This window comes from Galeopterus variegatus, unplaced genomic scaffold (assembly GCF_000696425.1).
Source record: "Galeopterus variegatus unplaced genomic scaffold, G_variegatus-3.0.2 Scaffold176, whole genome shotgun sequence".
NCBI classification, from domain to species: domain Eukaryota; kingdom Metazoa; phylum Chordata; class Mammalia; order Dermoptera; family Cynocephalidae; genus Galeopterus; species Galeopterus variegatus.
In genome coordinates this window covers 47,102-66,867 of record NW_007726287.1, presented here as the reverse complement: position 1 = coordinate 66,867, position 19,766 = coordinate 47,102, and the positions used below count along the sequence as shown (strand labels likewise).

At 56.5% G+C, this 19,766-nt stretch overlaps 1 protein-coding gene across 1 annotated transcript in view; it reads right to left on the bottom strand.

The window, feature by feature from the left end:
- Positions 1 to 19,766, bottom strand: part of NTNG2 (netrin G2) — a 68,691-nt gene that overhangs the window by 6,027 nt on the left and 42,898 nt on the right. The window contains exons 3-7 of the mRNA XM_008563805.1: positions 12,476 to 12,648; positions 9,582 to 9,608; positions 3,300 to 3,401; positions 1,584 to 1,751; positions 7 to 126 (exon numbers count right to left, since the gene is read on the bottom strand). Coding sequence (XP_008562027.1) covers positions 7 to 126; positions 1,584 to 1,751; positions 3,300 to 3,401; positions 9,582 to 9,608; positions 12,476 to 12,648 — 590 coding nt within the window. The remainder of the gene's footprint in view (positions 1 to 6; positions 127 to 1,583; positions 1,752 to 3,299; positions 3,402 to 9,581; positions 9,609 to 12,475; positions 12,649 to 19,766) is intronic.

Below are 19,766 nucleotides of genomic sequence, written 5' to 3'. Positions count from 1 at the left end.
CCTGGCGCCAGTAGTGCGTGGGGAGGCAGTCGTCGCACTTGGGCCCCGCCGCGCCCTCGCGGCACTCGCAGAAGCCGGTCTCGTTGCACCGGTCGTGCACGGAGCCGATCTGGTTGCAGTTACACTCTGGACGGACACGTGCACGGGCGCGCCGTCAGGGGACCTCATCCCGCCCGGCCTCGCGGCCCTCCCGGCCGGGTCTCCGCCTCCCCGGGTGATGCTCATCCCGTGAGCCCGCGGCTGGGCGGCGCGTAGGGACTGCCTCGGGTGTCCATACCTTTTCCCTGGCAGCCAACACCCCCTCTGCGTCCCCTGGCCCTGGCGCCCTGCGGCCTGGGCCAGCCCCTTCCCCTCTCTGGGCAACTGGCAGGAGTCTTGATCCTTCCCAGCTTCAAAGAGCCACGGCTCTGAGGTGGCAGGGGCCTCATCAGAGGCCACCGAGCATCTGTCCGGGGTCTGTGGGGTGTGTGTGGAAGGGGTGGCCCCGTCTATAGCTCCTTTCCAAGGCGGTGGCCCCAGCCCGGTTGGTTTCCTTGGGCCTGGGTGCTGCGGGAGGGGGTGAATGTCCTGCTCTTGAAGCCCAGTGCTGGGCCTGGGGGTGGAGGCAGAGACATTCAGGGTGAGAAGGAGGGTGCTGGGGTGGGGACACCTAGTGCTGGGCCTGGGGGTGGAGGCAGAGACATTCAGGGTGAGAAGGAGGGTGCTGGGGTGGGTGCTGATCGGATCCGGAGGCCGTGTCCCTGCCGCTGGCCAGGTGCGACATTGGTGGCAGAATTCCATTTTGATCACTTTAGAGTTGGTGGAATTACCTGAAGGCTACTGCCTAATTCAGACCCCCAGCTCCAATTTGGGGAGCCCCTCCTCTATGGCCCGGCTGGCCTGGGGGCAGCGGGTGGAGGTGGGCAATGCAACTCCATGGGGGCTGGCTGGGCAGGGGCGGTGGCAGCCCCTGAGGCTGAGACCTGGCCTCTACTGGAGACAGGGGCAAGGCTGGGGGGCAACCCTTCCAGGCTGGTGGGATTCGGTTGGGGGTCATGGGCTTGGCCATTTGGAACGGTCTGTCCTCTGCCCAGGGCCCCCATGGGTTTCCTTCTTCTTTACCTCAAAGCCAGCCCTGAAACACAGCTTTAAAGAAAGCAGACCAGGTGCCTACCAGGGGTGGAGGGCAGGGGTGATCTCTGCTTATAACGCATTTAAGAAAAGCTTCAGCAACAAAAAGGGTTGAAAACCTTTGATCTGATTCACTTCCCAATTTTACAAACGGGGAAACCGAGGCCCAGAGAGGGGAAGGGACTCACACAAATGCACACAGCAAAGTGAGGTCTAGAACCCAGCCTTTGACTCTAACTAGACGTTCTGCATCTCCAGTGCTTGCAGGAGAACCGCATGGGAAGGTTAATAACAGAGCAGATTCCAGAGGCTTCTGTCCTTAGAGATGCCCAGCTGGAGTGGGCCCTGAGATTTGAATTTCTGCAGCCTCCCCAGATGATTCCAAAGCAGGGGTCCCCTGGCCCCACCCAACACTGCCGTGCACACCCACTCCAGCGCCTCCCCTGTGTGTGCCCGGGGCAGCACCCACTCACCAATGCAGACATTCTCATCGTCCAGCTCGGCCGAGCCGTTGCGGTAGTAGCCCAGGCGGCAGTGCTGGCAGTGCTGGCCGCGTGTGTTGTGCTTGCAGCTGACACAGGTCACCACATTCAGGAAGTCGATGTAGCTGCAGCGGTTGGAGTGGCCATAGCACTCGCAGTCTGTGCCAGCCAGGTGGGAGAAACACAGATGGTCAGTGAGCATTCGGGGAAACTGAGGCACAGGGAGAGGAAAATCCCAACCCAGGACATGCAGAGAGGGAGGGAGGGAAGCATCTTTGGAAAAGGACCTTGGAGGTGCTCTGGGCCTCCGACCCTTGTGTGGCATTTGGGAAGAAACAGGTCTGCCAGCTTTGAGCCCAGCCCACGAATTCCCACCTGGCCCTGCAGGCGGGAACCAGGGAGGCCAGTGGGCAGCAGCGGCTAGGGCTTGGCCGGGTGCCAGGGTGAAGTGCTCTCTGAGGGACGCCTGCGTGCCAGGGCGACAAGGAAGTGATTCATGCAGGGACAGGGGCATGCCACCAGACTGTGAGCTTGGGGAGGCAGCGCCTGTCTTCCTGGCGCTCACCACTGTGTCCTCGGTGATGCCAGGGGTGGATGAATGCGCAAATGGACACCAACACGATGGGATGGGCAGGAGCTTCCCCCCATGCTGCTTTGGAAGATGGGTCGGAGGACAATGCCCACCAGCAGAGCCCTTTCTTAGCAGCCTGAGCTTTCTGCAGATTTGGTTGTTTTGCAGGACCCTGAGAGTGAGTGCCACCTTCAGGCTGGTGCCCTGGGCATCTGCTTGCCTCCCCCTGGTCCTCCTGGAGGCACATGGCTCCACACAGACAGCCACCTCTTGTGTACCCTGCTGCCCCCCCTACCCCACCCCCATGTGATTCTCAGGCCAACCCCTGACAAATCAGCTCTGCCCTATGGACTGGGCAAGTCCTGTGACCGCCTGGCGCAAGGCTTCCAGGGATTGGAGGTGGATCCAATTGTGAAGGGGTGGGGCTTGGTGAGGAAGGTCACATCCCTGCTGCAAGAAAGGGGGCCATCCCCGAGTGTCCCCCTTAAGGGACCCAACACGCCTGAACAAGATAGCCAATGCGGCTGCCCTGGACAAGGAAGGACTTTGGCCACCCTCTTGGAACACCATCTGTGTCTCTCTAGAGGACCCAATCTCCCTTTTGTGATGGAACAGGGATGGACTGACCAGACCTCAGTGGTCAAGGGCATGAAAGACCCTGGAGAAACAGCCTGTGAGATGTGCCCAGGAGAGGCGGTGGCATTCCCACCAATGGGCCTCCTGGGTATGCCCCCTTCACCTAGTTCCCCCCGGGAGACAATGAGGAGATGAGGCATCCTCCAAGCGTTCCAAAAAGCAGCATTGGTGACCTGGGTGTCCCAGATTTTGCTTCAACCAAGATGAGCCCCTGGGCCACACCTCCCAGGGGAGCCAGGACAGGCTATTTCTGGCAACTGCTCTGCCTGCTGAGTGTCTGCCCACTGTGCCCAACTTGGCTTCTGAGTCATACCTGTTCCCAGCTCCCTTGGGGAGGGAGGACTGTGGGGAAGGGAGACTCAGTTTAACCTTGACCCAGCTACTCGGGGAGGGTTTTCTGAGCCAGGCATTGGGCCTCCATTGTGCATCCTTTGTTTCCAGCGGGCATGGGGGAAGAGATGCTGGGGAGAGTTGATCTGGCCCCAGGGCTTTCCTCTTACCTTGGAATTCTTCAATAGGCATCACTTGAGGAGATTTGGGCTTGAGCTGGAAAAGTTTGGAGCCCTTGGGAGGGGCAGGGGCAGCAGTGGAGGTGCCCGCAGCTTGGAGAGATGAGAAACAAGCTCTTCCATCTGCCATGGTCCAGCTGCCCAGGGCGGGCTGTCCAGGCCCAGGGAAAAGCCCAACAAAGGCTTCCAAGGCACCTTGGGCCAGCTCTGGGGCAGCCCTGTCACGTGCTCAGATTTGAGGCAGGGAGAGGCCTGAGTGGCCTCAGAGCACACAGCCCCCAGCAGGAGAACTAGGCCCCTCAGAGCCCAGGGACTTGCAGCACCGGGCTAAAAGTGACAGGGCATATCTATGCACAGCTGGAATCAGCCTTGCCTTTGGTTTCCTCTCCAACACCATCTACACATCTGGCTGGATTAATCCGCCCAAATGACTCCTATATTCCCCAATACCCCCCACACCGTGCTGAGACCTTCGCTGCTGCTGAGCAACTTTTTGGCTGACTGGAAACATGGCTCGGTCGGCCCTTCTGCTCCCATCTCCCCCACCCCCAACTCCCTGGAGCATCAAGTCCAGAGCCTCAACCTGGCATTTAAGACTTTGGTCTCTCCCCTCCTTTCTGAAGCCATCTCCCCACTCTAGCCAGAGTGACACATTACCATCCCCGGATTCCCTCTCACAAGTGTTGTCAAGCCACGAACCCGGGCAGTGCCTGCCTCTCAGTGCCCGGAACCCCACGGGCAATACCCAGCCCCGGACTTCTGCGTGAGCAGCCACTGGCCTGGGAATATCATTGCCTTGGCTTCCCTCTGGGAGCCTTGGTGTCCCAGTCAGTCCAGGGCAGGGAAGTGATGGCCTCAGCCTGCTCTACCTGCCCTCATCACCAGCGACATTGCTGGAACCTCAGACCCTCACTCAGTGTGGTCCCAGCTCCGGAACCACTTGCCAGCAGAGGGTGCTCAAAGCCCTGCTTGCTGCTCAGAGCTGGGGCTGGGGGGACCTTGAGGCTCTGGGCTGGGTGGTTGGTGCAGGGCTGCTGTCTAAACAGGGACGTTAGGGCCTGGTGTCCAGGGAACAGGTGAGCTGAGGGCAGGGACAACCTCCCTTCCTGGAGAGTCAGGCAGGCCCTGCGTGTTTCCTGTGTGTGCCATATGTGGCTCTAGACAAGCCCCCACCTGTCTCCCCATCAGGGGGCTTTCTCCATCCCTCCCTGCCCTGGTTCAACCGACACATTTTCCACTTTGTCAGGCTCGCTGCAGTCCCACCGCCAAGCCTGTGCCCCAGCTGTCCTGCCGCCTGGAATGGGCTACCTCCTCCCTTCCACTACTGTGACCCTCCTTCTAGGTCCCACTGCCCCAGCTCCTGCAGGAAGCCTCTCTGACTCTCTCTGGGCTCCATCGGCTAGGCAGTGGAGCCTGGGAACGAGGATGGCCGGCTTCGACTCCGAAGCCCCTGGAGGTAGGTGAAAGGGCTTGGGTTTGGTGATGCCACACTGGGCCTCTCCAAGCAGGTGAGAATTAGGGGTGGGGGCAAGTAGAGCCCTAAGGACCCTCCCCTCATTTCTCTGTCCCCCAGCCCCGTGAAGCTGTCATTCTACGCCCCTCCCCTCAGATCCCACGGTTCCCCTCCCAGCTTGGGTCCCCACCACGTACACCTGCACCTCCACTACAGCGGGAAGGGCACGAGGGTCTAAGAAGGAGCTTCCTGGGGCCTAATGCGCGTCCCAGGCCCTGCCCCCATACCTTCCGCACTGGAGGACACCTGGGGCCAGAGGGGGCTCTCCAAGAGGGCGGCAGCCGTAGATGGCCTGGTCCACTCTTGGGGGGAGAAGAGAAGAAACCACGTTATGCGCAGGGTGGGGCAGGGGCAGCCTGGGGAGGCCCCGCAGGCCCTTATATAGCAGCAGCACTATAAGGAAAGGCTGTCTACACTGGCCCAGAGAACTGGGTCCAAATCTACTACGGAGGCAGCGTCTACACTACTGCAGCCTGTGGAGGGCACACGCAGACTTGAAGCCAGAGGGGAGGGCCCCCGTGCCCGAGAATGTGCGTGATTTGGGCAGCCCTTTCTTCAGAGGGACACCTGCCTGAGACTCTTCTGTGCTCTCTGTGCGGTCCCTGTTCCAACTGAAAGGCACAGTTAGGCCAAGTCCCTTACCTGGGCCCAGACCTCTCTGCGCTGAAGTCTCCGGCTAATGGCTGCAAAGCCGGACTTGTGCTCTGGCCCATATATCAGACGTGTCCTCGAAGGCCTCCTGCCCAGCCCCAGTCCAGGGACCACAGCCTCCTCCAGCATGTGCCCAGCCTCCCTGGCCCCTGGTTTGGGCCCATTTTCATCAGGGACCCCATCATGCATCCACCCCCAAATGCCACGGTGCTCACCTCCAGGACTAACTGGACATGGGGCGAGGAAGGCAGGCGGGGCTGGCAAAGGCCGGGAACCGACCGCTCTGTGCCGAATTTCAAAGGACAAACCCAGAGGAACAGGGCAGGGGGCTGATGATTTCTACTTCTTAAAGGGATTGAGCACAGTGGTGGTTGGTCGGGAAAGAAAAAGAAAATCCACCAGCTAAAAAGTACGAGAGACTTTTCAGCTGGGAGCTGGGAGCATGGACATCAAATTGACATTAATATGGTGTTCAATGAGGAGACGAGGCCACCGGACCCAAATTGGCAAGGGCTTAATCAGAGCCCGTAAAACCAGCCCTGAGGCATTTTGCCTCGGAGCCTGCCTCTCACCCGCCTCCGTGGGCCGAGCTGGGGACAGGATTAGTGGTCTCAGCAGCCGTGCCCTCTGGACAGCTTGGCATTGGCAGGAGGGAGAAACACCGGAGCCCGGGGCTCAGAGGCCCAGCAGGACTCTGGCCAAAGAGCCCGAATCACCTGTTGAGAGGCACCTGGAGAGACACAGGACCTTTCCAGGGCTGGGGTCCGTGGGAGGAAACGACCCCCCTGGGCCCTCCAGGGCCACACTCAGGTGTAGGGAGAACGTTCTGACATCGGCCTGTGTCATGTGCCAAGGCCAGATGGAGGCCCTGTCTGTTCCTTTGGAACTGGGGAGCCATGCAAGCCAGGTTTTAAAGTTGGCACCGCCTCACAGCCCTGACACCTCCAGCAGGAGCACTGGGTGGCTGAGGGGTGCCCCGAGTTCAAGTCCTGCCAATGCATCTCCACCATCCTGTGACCTTGGGCAGCTGCTGCTTTCTGTTTTCCTCTTTTAAAACAGCTTTACTGAGAACTAATTCACATACCATAAACTCCAGCTGCTTCTTCCTAAGCCTCAGTCCCCTCACCTGTGGGACCAGAAAATAACAGCCTGCATCCCGTGGAGCAGAGAGCAGGAAACAGGATAAAATCAGCGCAGCTCTTAACCCAGGAGAAGCCCTCTCTGCACTGGCTGGAACGACTGTCTCTGGGAACGGGGCTCCAGGTGTCCTGTGGGCACCAGGCGGAGGCTGCAGTTGCTACAGTGGAGGCGAGGACCCCCAGATGTGAGCTGCTCAGGCCACGGACTGTCACCCTGGAGTCACCTCCTGCCCTTAGCACCCGCCACTGCCCGACGCAGGGCACAGGATGCGGAGCTGACCCCGTGCTCACTAAACGTCAGCTACTGCAGCCCGGGGGAGGGCGCGCCTCCCGCTCACACGGCCCCTCTAGACTCGCCACACTGGCCTCTGGCTTTTCCTCCTTAACTCCTGACCTCACACAGTCTGCCCTGTGGCCGCCCCTGCACCAAATGAACAGCAGCTCTGGAAATGGACTCAAGGCTCCTCAATTGTGTGTGTGAGTGTGTGTGTGTGTGTGTGTGTGTGCGTGCGTGCGAGCATCCAGTCCCCCACCCAGACAGGCCACCGTTCAGGAGCAGACACAGCGCCTGCCATGACTATTTTTGCTCCCGTCTGCCCGCCACAGGCTCAGCCAAAAAGCGCAAGTCTCCTGCAGCCGGGCCAACTTCTGTCCCAAGCCCATGATTCTCAGAGTGACACCCTGTCCTCCACCCCAGGGAGAGTCCTAGGCCAGGAGGTTCCCCTGAAACCCCCCAGTCTCCTGGCTGACCCCGGCCTCCTGCAAATGCTGCCCGTGGAGAAGGAAGGATGCAGAAAGGAGAAGAGCTGTGGGTGCCGCCCCCGGGGGGCTGAGCAAGGCGGCTCGGGAAGGGGAGAACCTCCTCGAGGCATTCACGCCACCCCCACGGGCCGAGGTGGATCCCTCCCCCAGCCGATGGAGGGGTCAGAGAGAGGAAGGGTCAGGGCATGGCCCAAAGAGTAAGAAGCCTGTGCCAGGTCCTCCCTGCAGGATGGAGGCACACTCTTGGGGCACCCCTCCCTGGCTGGGCCAGGAGAGTAACACCTTGGTCACCATCTTCCTGGTAACCTCTGGGAAGGAGGGGCCCTTTCAGACTCCTGGCCCCTGCAGTGGGCACAGCCCAGGTGAGGCCAGAGCCCAGCCCAGCGCCCCAAGCCTGGAATACACCCAAGTCCTGCATCCAGAGGGGAAGCAGGATCGGGCAGGTTTCCAAACCCGTCTATGGCTGCAGACCCCTGTGGGTGGGCTGCTCTGGTTGACGTGGGGAAGTCTGCGCCTTGCCTGGCCCTGTTCCCCACACCCAGCCCCCAAATGCCCATATTGTAAAACCCCAGCTCCAGAGGCTCCTTCTGTCTTGCTCGTTGGAGAAGTTTGTCTTGTTGGCTAACCCTGCTGTGTCCACACCCATGGGATTGGCTGCTGAGGGACTGGGGACAGAGAAGCCCAGGGTGGCCAGGTGGGGGTGGGGCCTGAGCCGGCACCATGGGCCATGGAGGCAGGACCACCAGCGGGAGACAAGGCCTGTCTCTCGCTCTAAGTGGGGGTGGCCTCACTGCTCCGGGCACCCCTCCTCCCACGTCCCCCTATCCATTTGGCCACATTGGCCTTGGGGCCCCTTCCAAGTAAAGCCTCGGGAGCCCTGAATCCCTGGCTGGGGCTTGGTGACAGGTTGGTCCAGATGGCCTGTAGGCCCCTTTGGCTCCAGGCTCTTGCAGCTCAAGGGTTCTAGAGTTCTCTACTCCTAAGAGCCAAGCTCCCCCAACCCCCACCACCACTAGAGGCAGGAACTCAGGCTAGAAGCAGGGGAGGGTGGGACAGCAGGGGTCACTGGCTGTGCCCTGGCACCCACCTGTGGGCTGTGGGGTGCTGAGGGCCGTGGGGGTCTGGACAGTGGATGTGGAGGGGGCAGGAGTGGTGGCCCCCCCCCTCATGGCCATGGTGGCCACAGGGGCTTTGGGAGCAGGGTCCTTCTGGGACCTGCCGTTGCCTGGTGAGAGAGGGGACAAGCAAGAGAGGGTGGTGGTGTTGACAGGGTTTGGGGCTCCGCAGAGAAGCAACTTAGGATGGCTGCACAGTTCAGCACCTCTTCTAGAGTCCAGCTTCCTTCTGGCACCCTCTCTGCCCATGCACAGGGAGCCGGGATGGGTGGGGGCGACTGTCCGATGGGGTGCGCCCCACCCCGAGCCCACCTGCTGGCTGTTTGACACCAGCAAGTCTTTTCCTGCTGACTCTCAGAGCAGATGACAAGTTCCACCTCCCCTCCCGAAGGGGGCTGCAAAGGCTAAGTGAGATGCCACGAGTGCCCCACTCTGCACGGCGCCAGGGCACAGAGTGCTCAATGGACAGTCTTGACGGTGACCTCCTGCAGCTGGTGGGCTCCCTCGCCCGCCCTCAGCCTTCTCGTGAGTTCTCAGGACTCCCCCACCCTCCTGCAGGTGCCACTCTCTGATCTGACATGCCCTGGGACCTGAGTCAAGCTGGATGACCAGTGTCCTTCAGAGGCCACCTGGAGGGAGGCTGCTCCCCACGGTCAGGCTAGTGGGGGGATCCTGCCACTGGTCAGGAAGGTGGTCACCTCACTCTTGCCTGGCAGGAGAGAGTCTTTTCCCAAATCTGGGAATGAGAAGAGGTCCTGCTGGGGGAGGGGGTCAGGGAGTCCCCCAGGGGTCAAGGGGACCTGCAGAAAGTCCCGTCCAGCTTTCCAAAGCAGCACTAACGAAGCTCCCGGGGAAAACCCGAGCTGAGCGCTGCCCAGAGCCGCCGGGCCACAGGCCACAGCCAAACAACACACCACGAAGGCGAAGGCGGGCGAGAGGTGGAGAAGCAGGGGGCGTGATTAGAGGAGGGAGCAGAGAGGCCCAAGGCCCAGAGGGACATCCAAGCCCCTTCCTCGCTCCTGCTCCTTCCAGGACGTGCAGAGAGACTCGTGCAATGGGGCCCCCGCCGGCAGTGACCCAGGTGTGTACTTACTGCCAAAGGCGGAGCCTGCTGCTGCACCTGTGGGGAGACAAGAGGGTCACAGAGCTGGCTGTCCAGGAGGAAGGGGTCTGGCTGAGTCCTCCCTGCAGAGGGGGCAGAGAGGGGGAGCACAGGGAGGCGTCCCTCCCTCTGCTGAAGGGAAAGAAACTCAGAGGTCGTGATGGACCATCCCGTCTCATTGTCACCGCGCCCTGAGAGGGGGGAACCGCTATTAGCCCATTTTGCAGATGGAGAAATGGAGTCACAGAGCTGTGACTTACCCTCGGGAACACGTTGAATAGTGCCAAACTCCACTGGGAGCTGCACACGCCCCCTCTTATTTAATTCTGGACTTTCAGGCCCTCCTGCATGGGACAAGGAAATCGTGCACGGTGGATTCCTACCTGGGAAATGTGGGAAAGGCTGGACAGCTCATCAAAGAACGACAGTGGCTGCCACGTGCCAGATTTCCTACAGGCAGGCCCCCGTCAACAACCCCTGCATGAGCGATTTCATCCTCACAACAACCCCGGAGGGTGTTTGCTTACGGCCCTGATCCCACAGATGAGGAGCCAGGGCTGAGGAGCAATGCGGGTGTGAGTGGCAGAGGCGTGGCTGGAATCGGGTCTGTCTGTCTGTCTGTGCCCCAGGGGACGAGGGGGCCCTATGGCCTGGGTCTGACCAGGGGCCTCACAATCCCAGGGAGAGAGCTGGTGCTGTGGCTCCCCCCAGGTGTTCCTGAGAAAGGACGCTGTGGTGTCAGCAGTGGGACATGTGCACACAGACCTCTCCCAGCTGAGCCAAAGCTGTAGCCAGTCCCGGGAGGCCCCAGGGACGAGCCACCTGACACTCACTCCTTCCTTCACCCACATGTCCAGGCAGGCACCATGTGGGACCCTGTGGCCACAGGCAAGGACAGGGGTAGTTACCAAGGAAGGGACAGGCAGAACGTGGGGGTGGGGCACGGGGAGGCAAGGTGACCTCTAGACAGGGTCCTGGAGGGTGAGGGGTTGGGCAGAGAGGGACAGAGAGGTGACGAGGATGTTCAGGAACATGGACGTGGTGGGTGTTTGGATTTGGAGATGGGTGACCCCGCAGGGGACTTGTACGTGGAGGGGGCAGGGAACTGGAGAGTTAGGATTTTATTCTGAGGGCGCAGAAGGTTTTGAAGCAGGTGTGTGCCCAGGGGAGGCAGGGACAGGCCCAGAGAGCAGGCGGGAGGACCGAGGAGCCATGGGGAGACAGAGCAGGAGGTGGTGGGGACAGAGGCAGCTGGGTGGTCCCAGGCCTGCACCCCTGGGTGCTGATGCCACTCACTGAGAAGGGGTCATGGGGCGAGGGCAAGGTGAGGGCAGAATTAACCTGGGGCCTGTTTCCATCTGCGTCACCTTGGGCTGATTTCTCCTGGTGGCCCCAGAGAACGTGGATAGCCGGGTGAGAAAGCTTTAGGCTGAGGACATGGGGCACCCCGGCCTCACCCTGCCCCGGAGTATTCCAGGGGAAACCCCTTCTTCCTGGGGCGTGGGTGTCTCGCACACAATTCCTAGAGGCTCCTGGGGAAGGGGTGGGGCAGCTCCAGCCGCCGGCCCCTGCAGGGAGCGGGGAGGAGAGGCCTGGCCCCGCCTGTCCATGCTGGTTAGACGGGAGGCTCCAGCTTGGCATGGATGTGGGGACAGTTGGGCCCCCCATGTGTGACCTGCAGGTAAAAGTGGGTGCCCAGGACATGGACAGAGAGGAGACCTTGCAGAATCCTCCCAGAAGCAAGGGGCAAGTGGAAGAAAAGAGCCAGAAGTGATGGAGAGAACAGAGGAGGTGGCGGAGGGGGAAGGAGACGGAGGGGACAGAGGCCTGCAGGACCGATGAAGGGGAGGGGAGACTTCATGTCAGAGAGGGAGTGACAGCTGCTAAAGAAAGGGTTCCAGCAAGGGAGGGTTTGGGCCACAAAGTGGTGGGGACAGGAAGCTGGGAGGAGGCAGCGGGGCGGCTGTCAGTGCCCACAGCACTCTCGGCACCTTTGAAGACCTGCGAGTGCTGTTCTGTGCCTGGCAAGTCATCCCTTCAAAGGTCTGTTGCTCTGCCAGCTCCGCGGCACGCACGACATGCCTGTCACAGCCTCCTCGACACACAGCTTTCAGCTTTGATCAGCCTAAAGTCACATAAATCTTTCACCTGTTGAGGGAGGGTGCCCAGATGGGCTGGACAGTCTCGGCTGGCTTTGGCATTGGTCCCAGGAACTGGCTTTGAGTCCCAGTGCTGTGCGTAAGTCGCTGTTAAACCTGGGAGGGCCCTGAGGCTCGCTGGGCCTCGGTGTGCTCATCTGGAGAGTGGGGTGGTAGTAACACCACGCCCCGCAGGCTTGTTGTGAGGGCTGAGCGAGACGGTGTGGGGACAGTGCCCGGCAGCCCGAGGCACGAGCATGGCACTGACAAATGCCATAGGTCACTGAGGTCAAAAGAGGGTGGGCCAGGGGAGAGCTCACCCCAGGGCCAACCTAGGCCCTTCTCCACACACAGCCTGGGGACTCCCTGGGACTCATGAGTCATGGAGACACCGTGGGCTATGCCGGGGTGTTCATGAGCGGGGGATGGCTCTGAGGAGGGATTTGTGCAGTGCGCTGGGAACACCATTGCAAGTGCTCGTCACTCCCTGCCCTCCCAGGGGGCCTCCTGCTGAGCCTTTGGGGTCAAGAAGGGGAAAGGCAGGATGCAGGTGTGCTGGAGGGCCTTGTTGCAAGGCCTGACACTAGAGAGCAGTGTAGCAAGGTGTGTGTGCATGCACGTGTTTGTGTGCGCACGTGTTTGTGTGTGTACGTGTGCATGCTTGTTTCTGTGTGTGCATGTGCGACCCACACCTCCTGGGGCTGAAGGGCAGGGGGACACAGCCGCTGGCTTGCGGCCCGTACGTACAGGCGTTGGGGGAGCCGTGGGGCAGCGGCAGGTAGGAGCCGGCCCGCCAGGAGCGGGTGCGGAAGTTCTTCCTGCACTTGCCGCAGTCGGGGCCCGTGGTGTTGTGCTCGCACTCACACTGCAGGCTGCCCTCACGCGGGGAGCACAGGTTGGCGTGCAGGTTGCACTTGCACCTGGGGAGACACAGAGGGCAGAGATGTCAGAGAGCTCGTGGGCAGGCCAGCCGGCCCCTGGGGAGAGGGGAGCCCCCAGGAGGGTGCTGGGCTGGCCACCAGTCCAACGTGCACTGAATCTCCTTTGTGACAAAAACTCCTGGATTCCCCGCCAGTCAAGGGATCAACACAGTTTTGAGCCCTTTCGCAGCCTGATGGCTGCCCCCCGACTCCGCACTCTCCTCCTGGATGGGGGTTTCCAGGATTTCCTGCATCTAGGTTGGGGTGGGGGGAAGAGATGTGGTTGTCCCAGAGGCTGTGTTCTTAGTAGCAACAGCCTCTGATCAACTTAGCTCCTGACTGAGGTGGGCTGACAGGTGGCAGCTGGTGACCCATGCCCACGCCCAGAGAACCCCCAAGTCCCGAACCCCTGTCAATTCATCCACATCCACATTATACCTCCCTTCATTCAAATATTTACTGGCAACTCACTATTCTGAAAATTGGTGAATAAAGGACAAGAATCAAGCATTTATCTTGGCTGTCCTGTGTAAACTGAACCTCAGGGTAAATAAAAGTTGATAAGAGGAAGTTTCTTTTTATAGAAGCATTTCATGTAGAATTAGCAGCCCCTAATGAATGAATGGCCCCAGGCATTGGACAGCAGCAGCCGGGAACAGCACAGAGAGAGACAACCAGAGAGGCTTCCCCCAGGAGAACACACGCCGCCCCGAAGCCGTCTCGCCAAAGCGGATTGGACCTGAGCCGATGAGGTGTCCACCCACGGCTACGAATACACAGGAAATACACTGGGCAGAAAAACACACTAAACAACACCAGAGGCACCAGCAAAATCCAGACTAGAGGAAACTCCAGAAGGAATGACTGGTTTGTTCAACAGATGAATCGTGAGGGACAAAATCCGACAGGCAGGGAGCAGGGACCTAGATTAAGAGAAACCTCAGAGGCGTATCAAGCAGTGGCAGGTGTGGATCTCCGCTGATCTTGGTTCAAACAACCTGTAAAATCAAACAAATGGAATGAGAAACTTCTAAAACATTTCTATTTGGACACTGATTATAATCGAAGATATTAAATTAGTGTTTATTAGGTGTGATGATAGCATTGTGGCTGTTTTAAAAAAATCCTTATGTTTTAGAGATACACAGAAAAATATCTACAGATGAGATTTTTCTAATGACTGGGATGTGCTTCAGAATAACAGAGAGGGGAGCACGGCGGGCCACAGATGGAACAAGAGGGCCACCAGCTGACCAGCGAAGTCAGCGACAGGCTCACGGCGGGTCATTAGAGCAGATTCTCTCTTCTTTTCCGTGTGTGTTGTCTTGGAGATTCCCTGTAACAAGGAGTTAGAGAGAGAGAGAGAGGGAGTACTGTACATCCTTTATGGGAAGACTTCCAAGATATATCGTCAATATTTGGGAAAAGCAAATCACAAAACAACGTGTTTAGTAGATTCCTATTTTTATTAAAATATGTGAAGAGAAATATTTATAGGGCACCTGTTATGTGGCAGACTCAGCTGTGAGTGTACCGAGTATACCGGTCCACAAAGTAGATGGGGTCCCTGTTCTGATGGTGCATAGGGTCTCGAAGGAAGACAATTAAAAAATTAGTGACATGGTGGTGGCAGGGAGGAAAGACCAGCAGATGGAGCACAGGGGAGTTTAGGGCAGTGAAACTACCCTGTTTGATGCTGCAATGAAAGATGCATAACATTATGCATATGTCAAAACCATAGAACCGTACAACACAGTAAACCGTAATGAAAGCTGCAGGCTTTAGTTAATAACAGTGTCAGTAATGGTGACAAACACGCTGCACCAATGCAAGATGTCAGTAACAGAGGAAACTGTGCAGGGGACGGGGGCAAACGGGAACTTGCTGTCCTATGTGCTCAATTTTCTGTAAACCTAAAACTGCTCTGAAAATACAGTCTATTATTTAAAAAATAATAATCATGCAAATCTGCAATTGGTAATTTCAATTGTTATAAGTGCCCAAGTTTTATTCAAAGGAGAAGATATCAGGGGAGTCCTAACTCAGGTCTTGGGGGAGCAGAATAGGTTTCCAAGAAGAACAGTTTTAAACTAAGACCTGGTGGAGGATCGAGAGTTGCTAGATCAGAAGGGCAGAACCTTCTAGAAAGAGGCAAGAGCGTGCGGGAAGACCCTGGGGCTGAGAGGAGCTCAACCCAGGTGGTCTGAGCAGAGGCTCCGGGNTGCGGGAAGACCCTGGGGCTGAGAGGAGCTCAACCCAGGTGGTCTGAGCAGAGGCTCCGGGGGAGGAGACGGCATGAGGCGGAGGCTGGGTTTTATTCTGCCAGCGCCAAAAGTCACGGGAAGGCACGACATGTCCTGCCCTGGTTCCTATTTCATATTGCTGTGGCAGCTCCATACAGAGTGGTCTGCCTGGGGTATATATCGTCAATATTTGGGAAAAGCAAATCACAAAACAACGTGTTTAGTAGATTCCTATTTTTATTAAAATATGTGAAGAGAAATATTTATAGGGCACCTGTTATGTGGCAGACTCAGCTGTGAGTGTACCGAGTATACCGGTCCACAAAGTAGATGGGGTCCCTGTTCTGATGGTGCATAGGGTCTCGAAGGAAGACAATTAAAAAATTAGTGACATGGTGGTGGCAGGGAGGAAAGACCAGCAGATGGAGCACAGGGGAGTTTAGGGCAGTGAAACTACCCTGTTTGATGCTGCAATGAAAGATGCATAACATTATGCATATGTCAAAACCATAGAACCGTACAACACAGTAAACCGTAATGAAAGCTGCAGGCTTTAGTTAATAACAGTGTCAGTAATGGTGACAAACACGCTGCACCAATGCAAGATGTCAGTAACAGAGGAAACTGTGCAGGGGACGGGGGCAAACGGGAACTTGCTGTCCTATGTGCTCAATTTTCTGTAAACCTAAAACTGCTCTGAAAATACAGTCTATTATTTAAAAAATAATAATCATGCAAATCTGCAATTGGTAATTTCAATTGTTATAAGTGCCCAAGTTTTATTCAAAGGAGAAGATATCAGGGGAGTCCTAACTCAGGTCTTGGGGGAGCAGAATAGGTTTCCAAGAAGAACAGTTTTAAACTAAGACCTGGTGGAGGATCGAGAGTTGCTAGATCAGAAGGGCAGAACCTTCTAGAAAGAGGCAAGAGCGTGCGGGAAGACCCTGGGGCTGAGAGGAGCTCAACCCAGGTGGTCTGAGCAGAGGCTCCGGGGGAGGAGACGGCATGAGGCGGAGGCTGGGTTTTATTCTGCCAGCGCCAAAAGTCACGGGAAGGCACGACATGTCCTGCCCTGGTTCCTATTTCATATTGCTGTGGCAGCTCCATACAGAGTGGTCTGCCTGGGGTCAAGAGCCAGGGATGGTGGCCCGGGCTGGGGGGAGCATGCTCCTCTGCTGGCTCTCATCAGCTGAGAGGCTGCTTCCTGAATGTTCGGCCCTGTTTCTTCTCTCGCTCTTCGTCTCCCCTCTCTTCACACCCTCTCCCACTGGGCCGGAGACACCTCTTGCCTGTCCCTCATCACACTCCTCCAGCCCTCCCAGAGCTTCTGCGGCTCCTCACGGTGCAGGCCTGGCTCCCACGGCTTCCCTCCCCGGGTGCACCAGCCCCACCAGACCCTTCTCCTGCTCTCCTGCCTTTCCTCTCCTCACCTGTCTCCATCTGATGCGGAGCCAGGCTGAGCACGGGGGCTGGCCTTCCCAGGCCAGGACACGAGCGGGGGAGCTGGTGGCCCTGTGTCCGGCAGCCCCGCGGCCCCTCTGTCCCACCTGCTGGCTTCCTTCTTGCAGTCTTCTTGCTGCCCTCAAATTATCCTGCAGAATGGCGAAGGAGACTACCACCTCCAGGGGGTGGGAGATTACTATTAAGTATCCTGTTGTCGGACTATTTCAAGCCATGGAGAATGTTCCTAACAGGAATGAAAAAGACCACGGTTGCCGAGTGCTCACTGAGTGCCTAGCGGGCATCTCATTCAATCCAGTAATGGCCACGACAGGTGGCACATTGTCACTTCACATTACACATGAGGACGTGGAGGCTGAGAGAGGTTAAGCCTCTTAGCCAGAGTCACAGGGCTGTCCCCAAAACGTGGCTGGGATGGGAACTCAGAGATATCCGACTACAGAGTCCCAGAGGTTAACATGGGACAGAACACAGAGGACAGAAAAAGTAGGACACCAAAGTGCAGGTACTGTAGCTCCCAGTTGTGTCTAGAGCATACATATCTGCACCAGAGCACCAGATGCACCTCGGTGTTCACGGTGGCTGTCTTAGGTAGGGTGGGGACGGGACTGGAAGTGACGTTTATTTCCTTCTCTGTCACTTTTCATGTCCTCTGCAGTGAGCAGGTGTTCTCTGGTATGAGCAAATAACAAGTCTCATTTAGCAGAGCGCAGAGGATTTTCAGGGCGGTGCAGCTGCTCCGGATGATACCGTAATGATGGATCCATGTCGTTACACATTTGTCCAAACCCAAGGAGGTGCACCACCAGGAGTGGCCCTCACGTGCACTGCTGACTCCGGGTGATAATGATGTGCCAGTGGTGTTCATAGGCTGTAACACACGCACCGCTCCGGGGGAGATGCTGTCAGTGGGCGTGGCTGTGGGGGGCAGGGGACATTTGGGACTCTGTACCTTCCACTCAGTTTTGCAATGAGCCTAAAACTGCTCTAAAAAATAAAGTCTGTCATTTAAAAATGTTATTTAAAAAGGCAAAGTCAGGCCAGGGTGAAGAATGCAGCTGGCTTCTGGGCTCAGGCCTTTCCTCCAGGAGAAGCGAGCCCTTCAGGCCTCAGGGGGCTGCTTGGGAAACCACCGCTTTACATCGCACACTGTCTGCTCCTCTGTGATGCTCGGTTCCCCAGGCCTTTCCTCCAGGAGAAGCGAGCCCTTCAGGCCTCAGGGGGCTGCTTGGGAAACCACCACTTTACATCGTACACTGTCTGCTCCTCTGTGATGCTCGGTTCCTGAGACTAAGGATGTCTCCTGAATGCTCTGGAATAGAATTTGATGCAGAGCAAAGGCCCTGGTGAAGGCATCACCGGTGCTGAAGTCTGTGTTATTTTAACTCCGTCTTTCCCCTACAGACAGGACCCTAACCCTGTCGAGGTTTTCCTGCAATACTGAACTGAAATCAACAGAGCATGAAGAAGCCTGTTCATTCTTTCTCTGGAGTTTCAATATCCTCACTGCCAGATATGTGCTATGGGCCTACTGTGTGCTCAGCTCTGGGAAGGGTACAGAGGAGGATATAGCAGGCACCTGTTGACACTGGGGTCTCTTCTTTCTGGTGACACTAGACCCCACAGATGGTCCTTGGCAAAGCAAGTTCCTGTGCTTGCTTAAACCTTTTTGGTCAAGCATATGATGCTCTCCAAATCCCCCATCACCTTGATCCTTGACCTCCCCCTACCACCCCCTCATAGTGCTCTTTAGCATATTAAAGGATCTGACAAGTCCTGCAGGAAAGAAACCTGTCTGACTCCAACAAATTTTTTTCTGCAGAATGTGTGTCATCTCAGAAGGTTTTAATTTTCTTTTTCTGAATTTTTATTTAACATCATCCCACAGAGCTAGGTAGAGAGGAACTCCCCAGCTGTATGAAACCAGGAATGTACTCCAAACTGCTGGCCCGAAGAAGGGATATTTTTAGATATCGGCTACATAAAGAAAAGATTGCCATCAACTTTGGGTGATAGCATTGACCTTGGCTTATTAAAAATTCATAAAAGACCAGCTGAATCTGAGAAGCATATTGTCAGGATGATAATAGGGAGTCATGTCAGAGCTAGACAGGCCCAGGTGGGACAGGTCGGGGAGAAGCCTGCCCAAGGTCATGCAGTTGGTTTCTTCTGACCCAAATCCAGACGTCCCTCCCTGACCCAGCTCTGTCCAGGCCCCACCCAGGGCAGCCCCTCCCAGCAGCCCTGTCTTCCGCAGGAACATGAGATGTCCTGGCGTCTCCAGCTCCCTGGCTAAGCCCCAGAATGAGCGTGGTACCTCCTCTCCAAGGAGAGAACGGTGCTGCCTGGTACAGCTGCTAGGAAGAGCCAGCATCATGCAGGGGAGAGCCTAGCAGGTGACTGGCACAGACACAGCGCCCATAGAGATGGGTACTGCTTAGTTCTCCTGACTTTTGCAGGTAGCTCAGGGTGATGTTGCTTCTGTATGTGTGTGTGTGTGTGTGTGTGTGCACATGTATGCATGGTGTTTGCGTATGGGGCTTAACCTTCTGGCTCTCTCTTGGTATTCCTCGCTCGATGTCTCTCCATGTCTCTCTGTCTTTCTCTCTCCACGTCTCTGTCCAGCCTGCATTCTGATCTTTCCTCTGGGCCTTTGCACATGCTGCTCCCTCTGCCTGGAACACACTGCCAAGCTCCACCCCCTTCTCCTAAAGTTAACACGCAGAGGCAGTTTCAGGTTCTAGGTCGAATGTCACTTCTCAGAACCCCTGCCTCTCTGATCAGACACCCCTATACTGTCCCTCAGCATAAAACTCATCATAATCAGAGTTGTCTCCCGAAGTGGAATATAGGAGATAACTGGGGGAGCTGGGTGTGTGGACTGTAAAACGGCTTAATAGGGTATTCTCTATTTTTGAATGCACAGTATTTTTTTTTAAATGACAAACTCATATGACCTCAAAATCTCAAGAATGTCATTGCCTAAGTGATGCCAAATTTAAAACATATTAATTTAAAGAAACTATTAGGTAAACAAATAAATAATTAATATGGGATATCCACACACAACAGAATGAAGTTGGGTTCTTACCTCACTCCATGTACAAAAATTAACCCCAAATGGACCAAAGACCTAAATGTAAGATATAAAAACTAGAAAACTCTTAGAAGGAAACATGGCAGTAAATCTTCATGACTTTGGATGAAGCGATGGTTTCTTAGACACCAAAAGCAAGAGAAAAAAAAGCAGATAAATTGAACTTCATCAAAACTAAATATTTTTGTGCTTCAGAAGACACAATCAAGAAAGTGAAAAGTCAACCCACAGAACTGGAGAATAATTTTGCAAATCGTATATCTGATGAGGGACTTATATCTAGAATATATAATGAACTCTTACAACTCAATAATCCA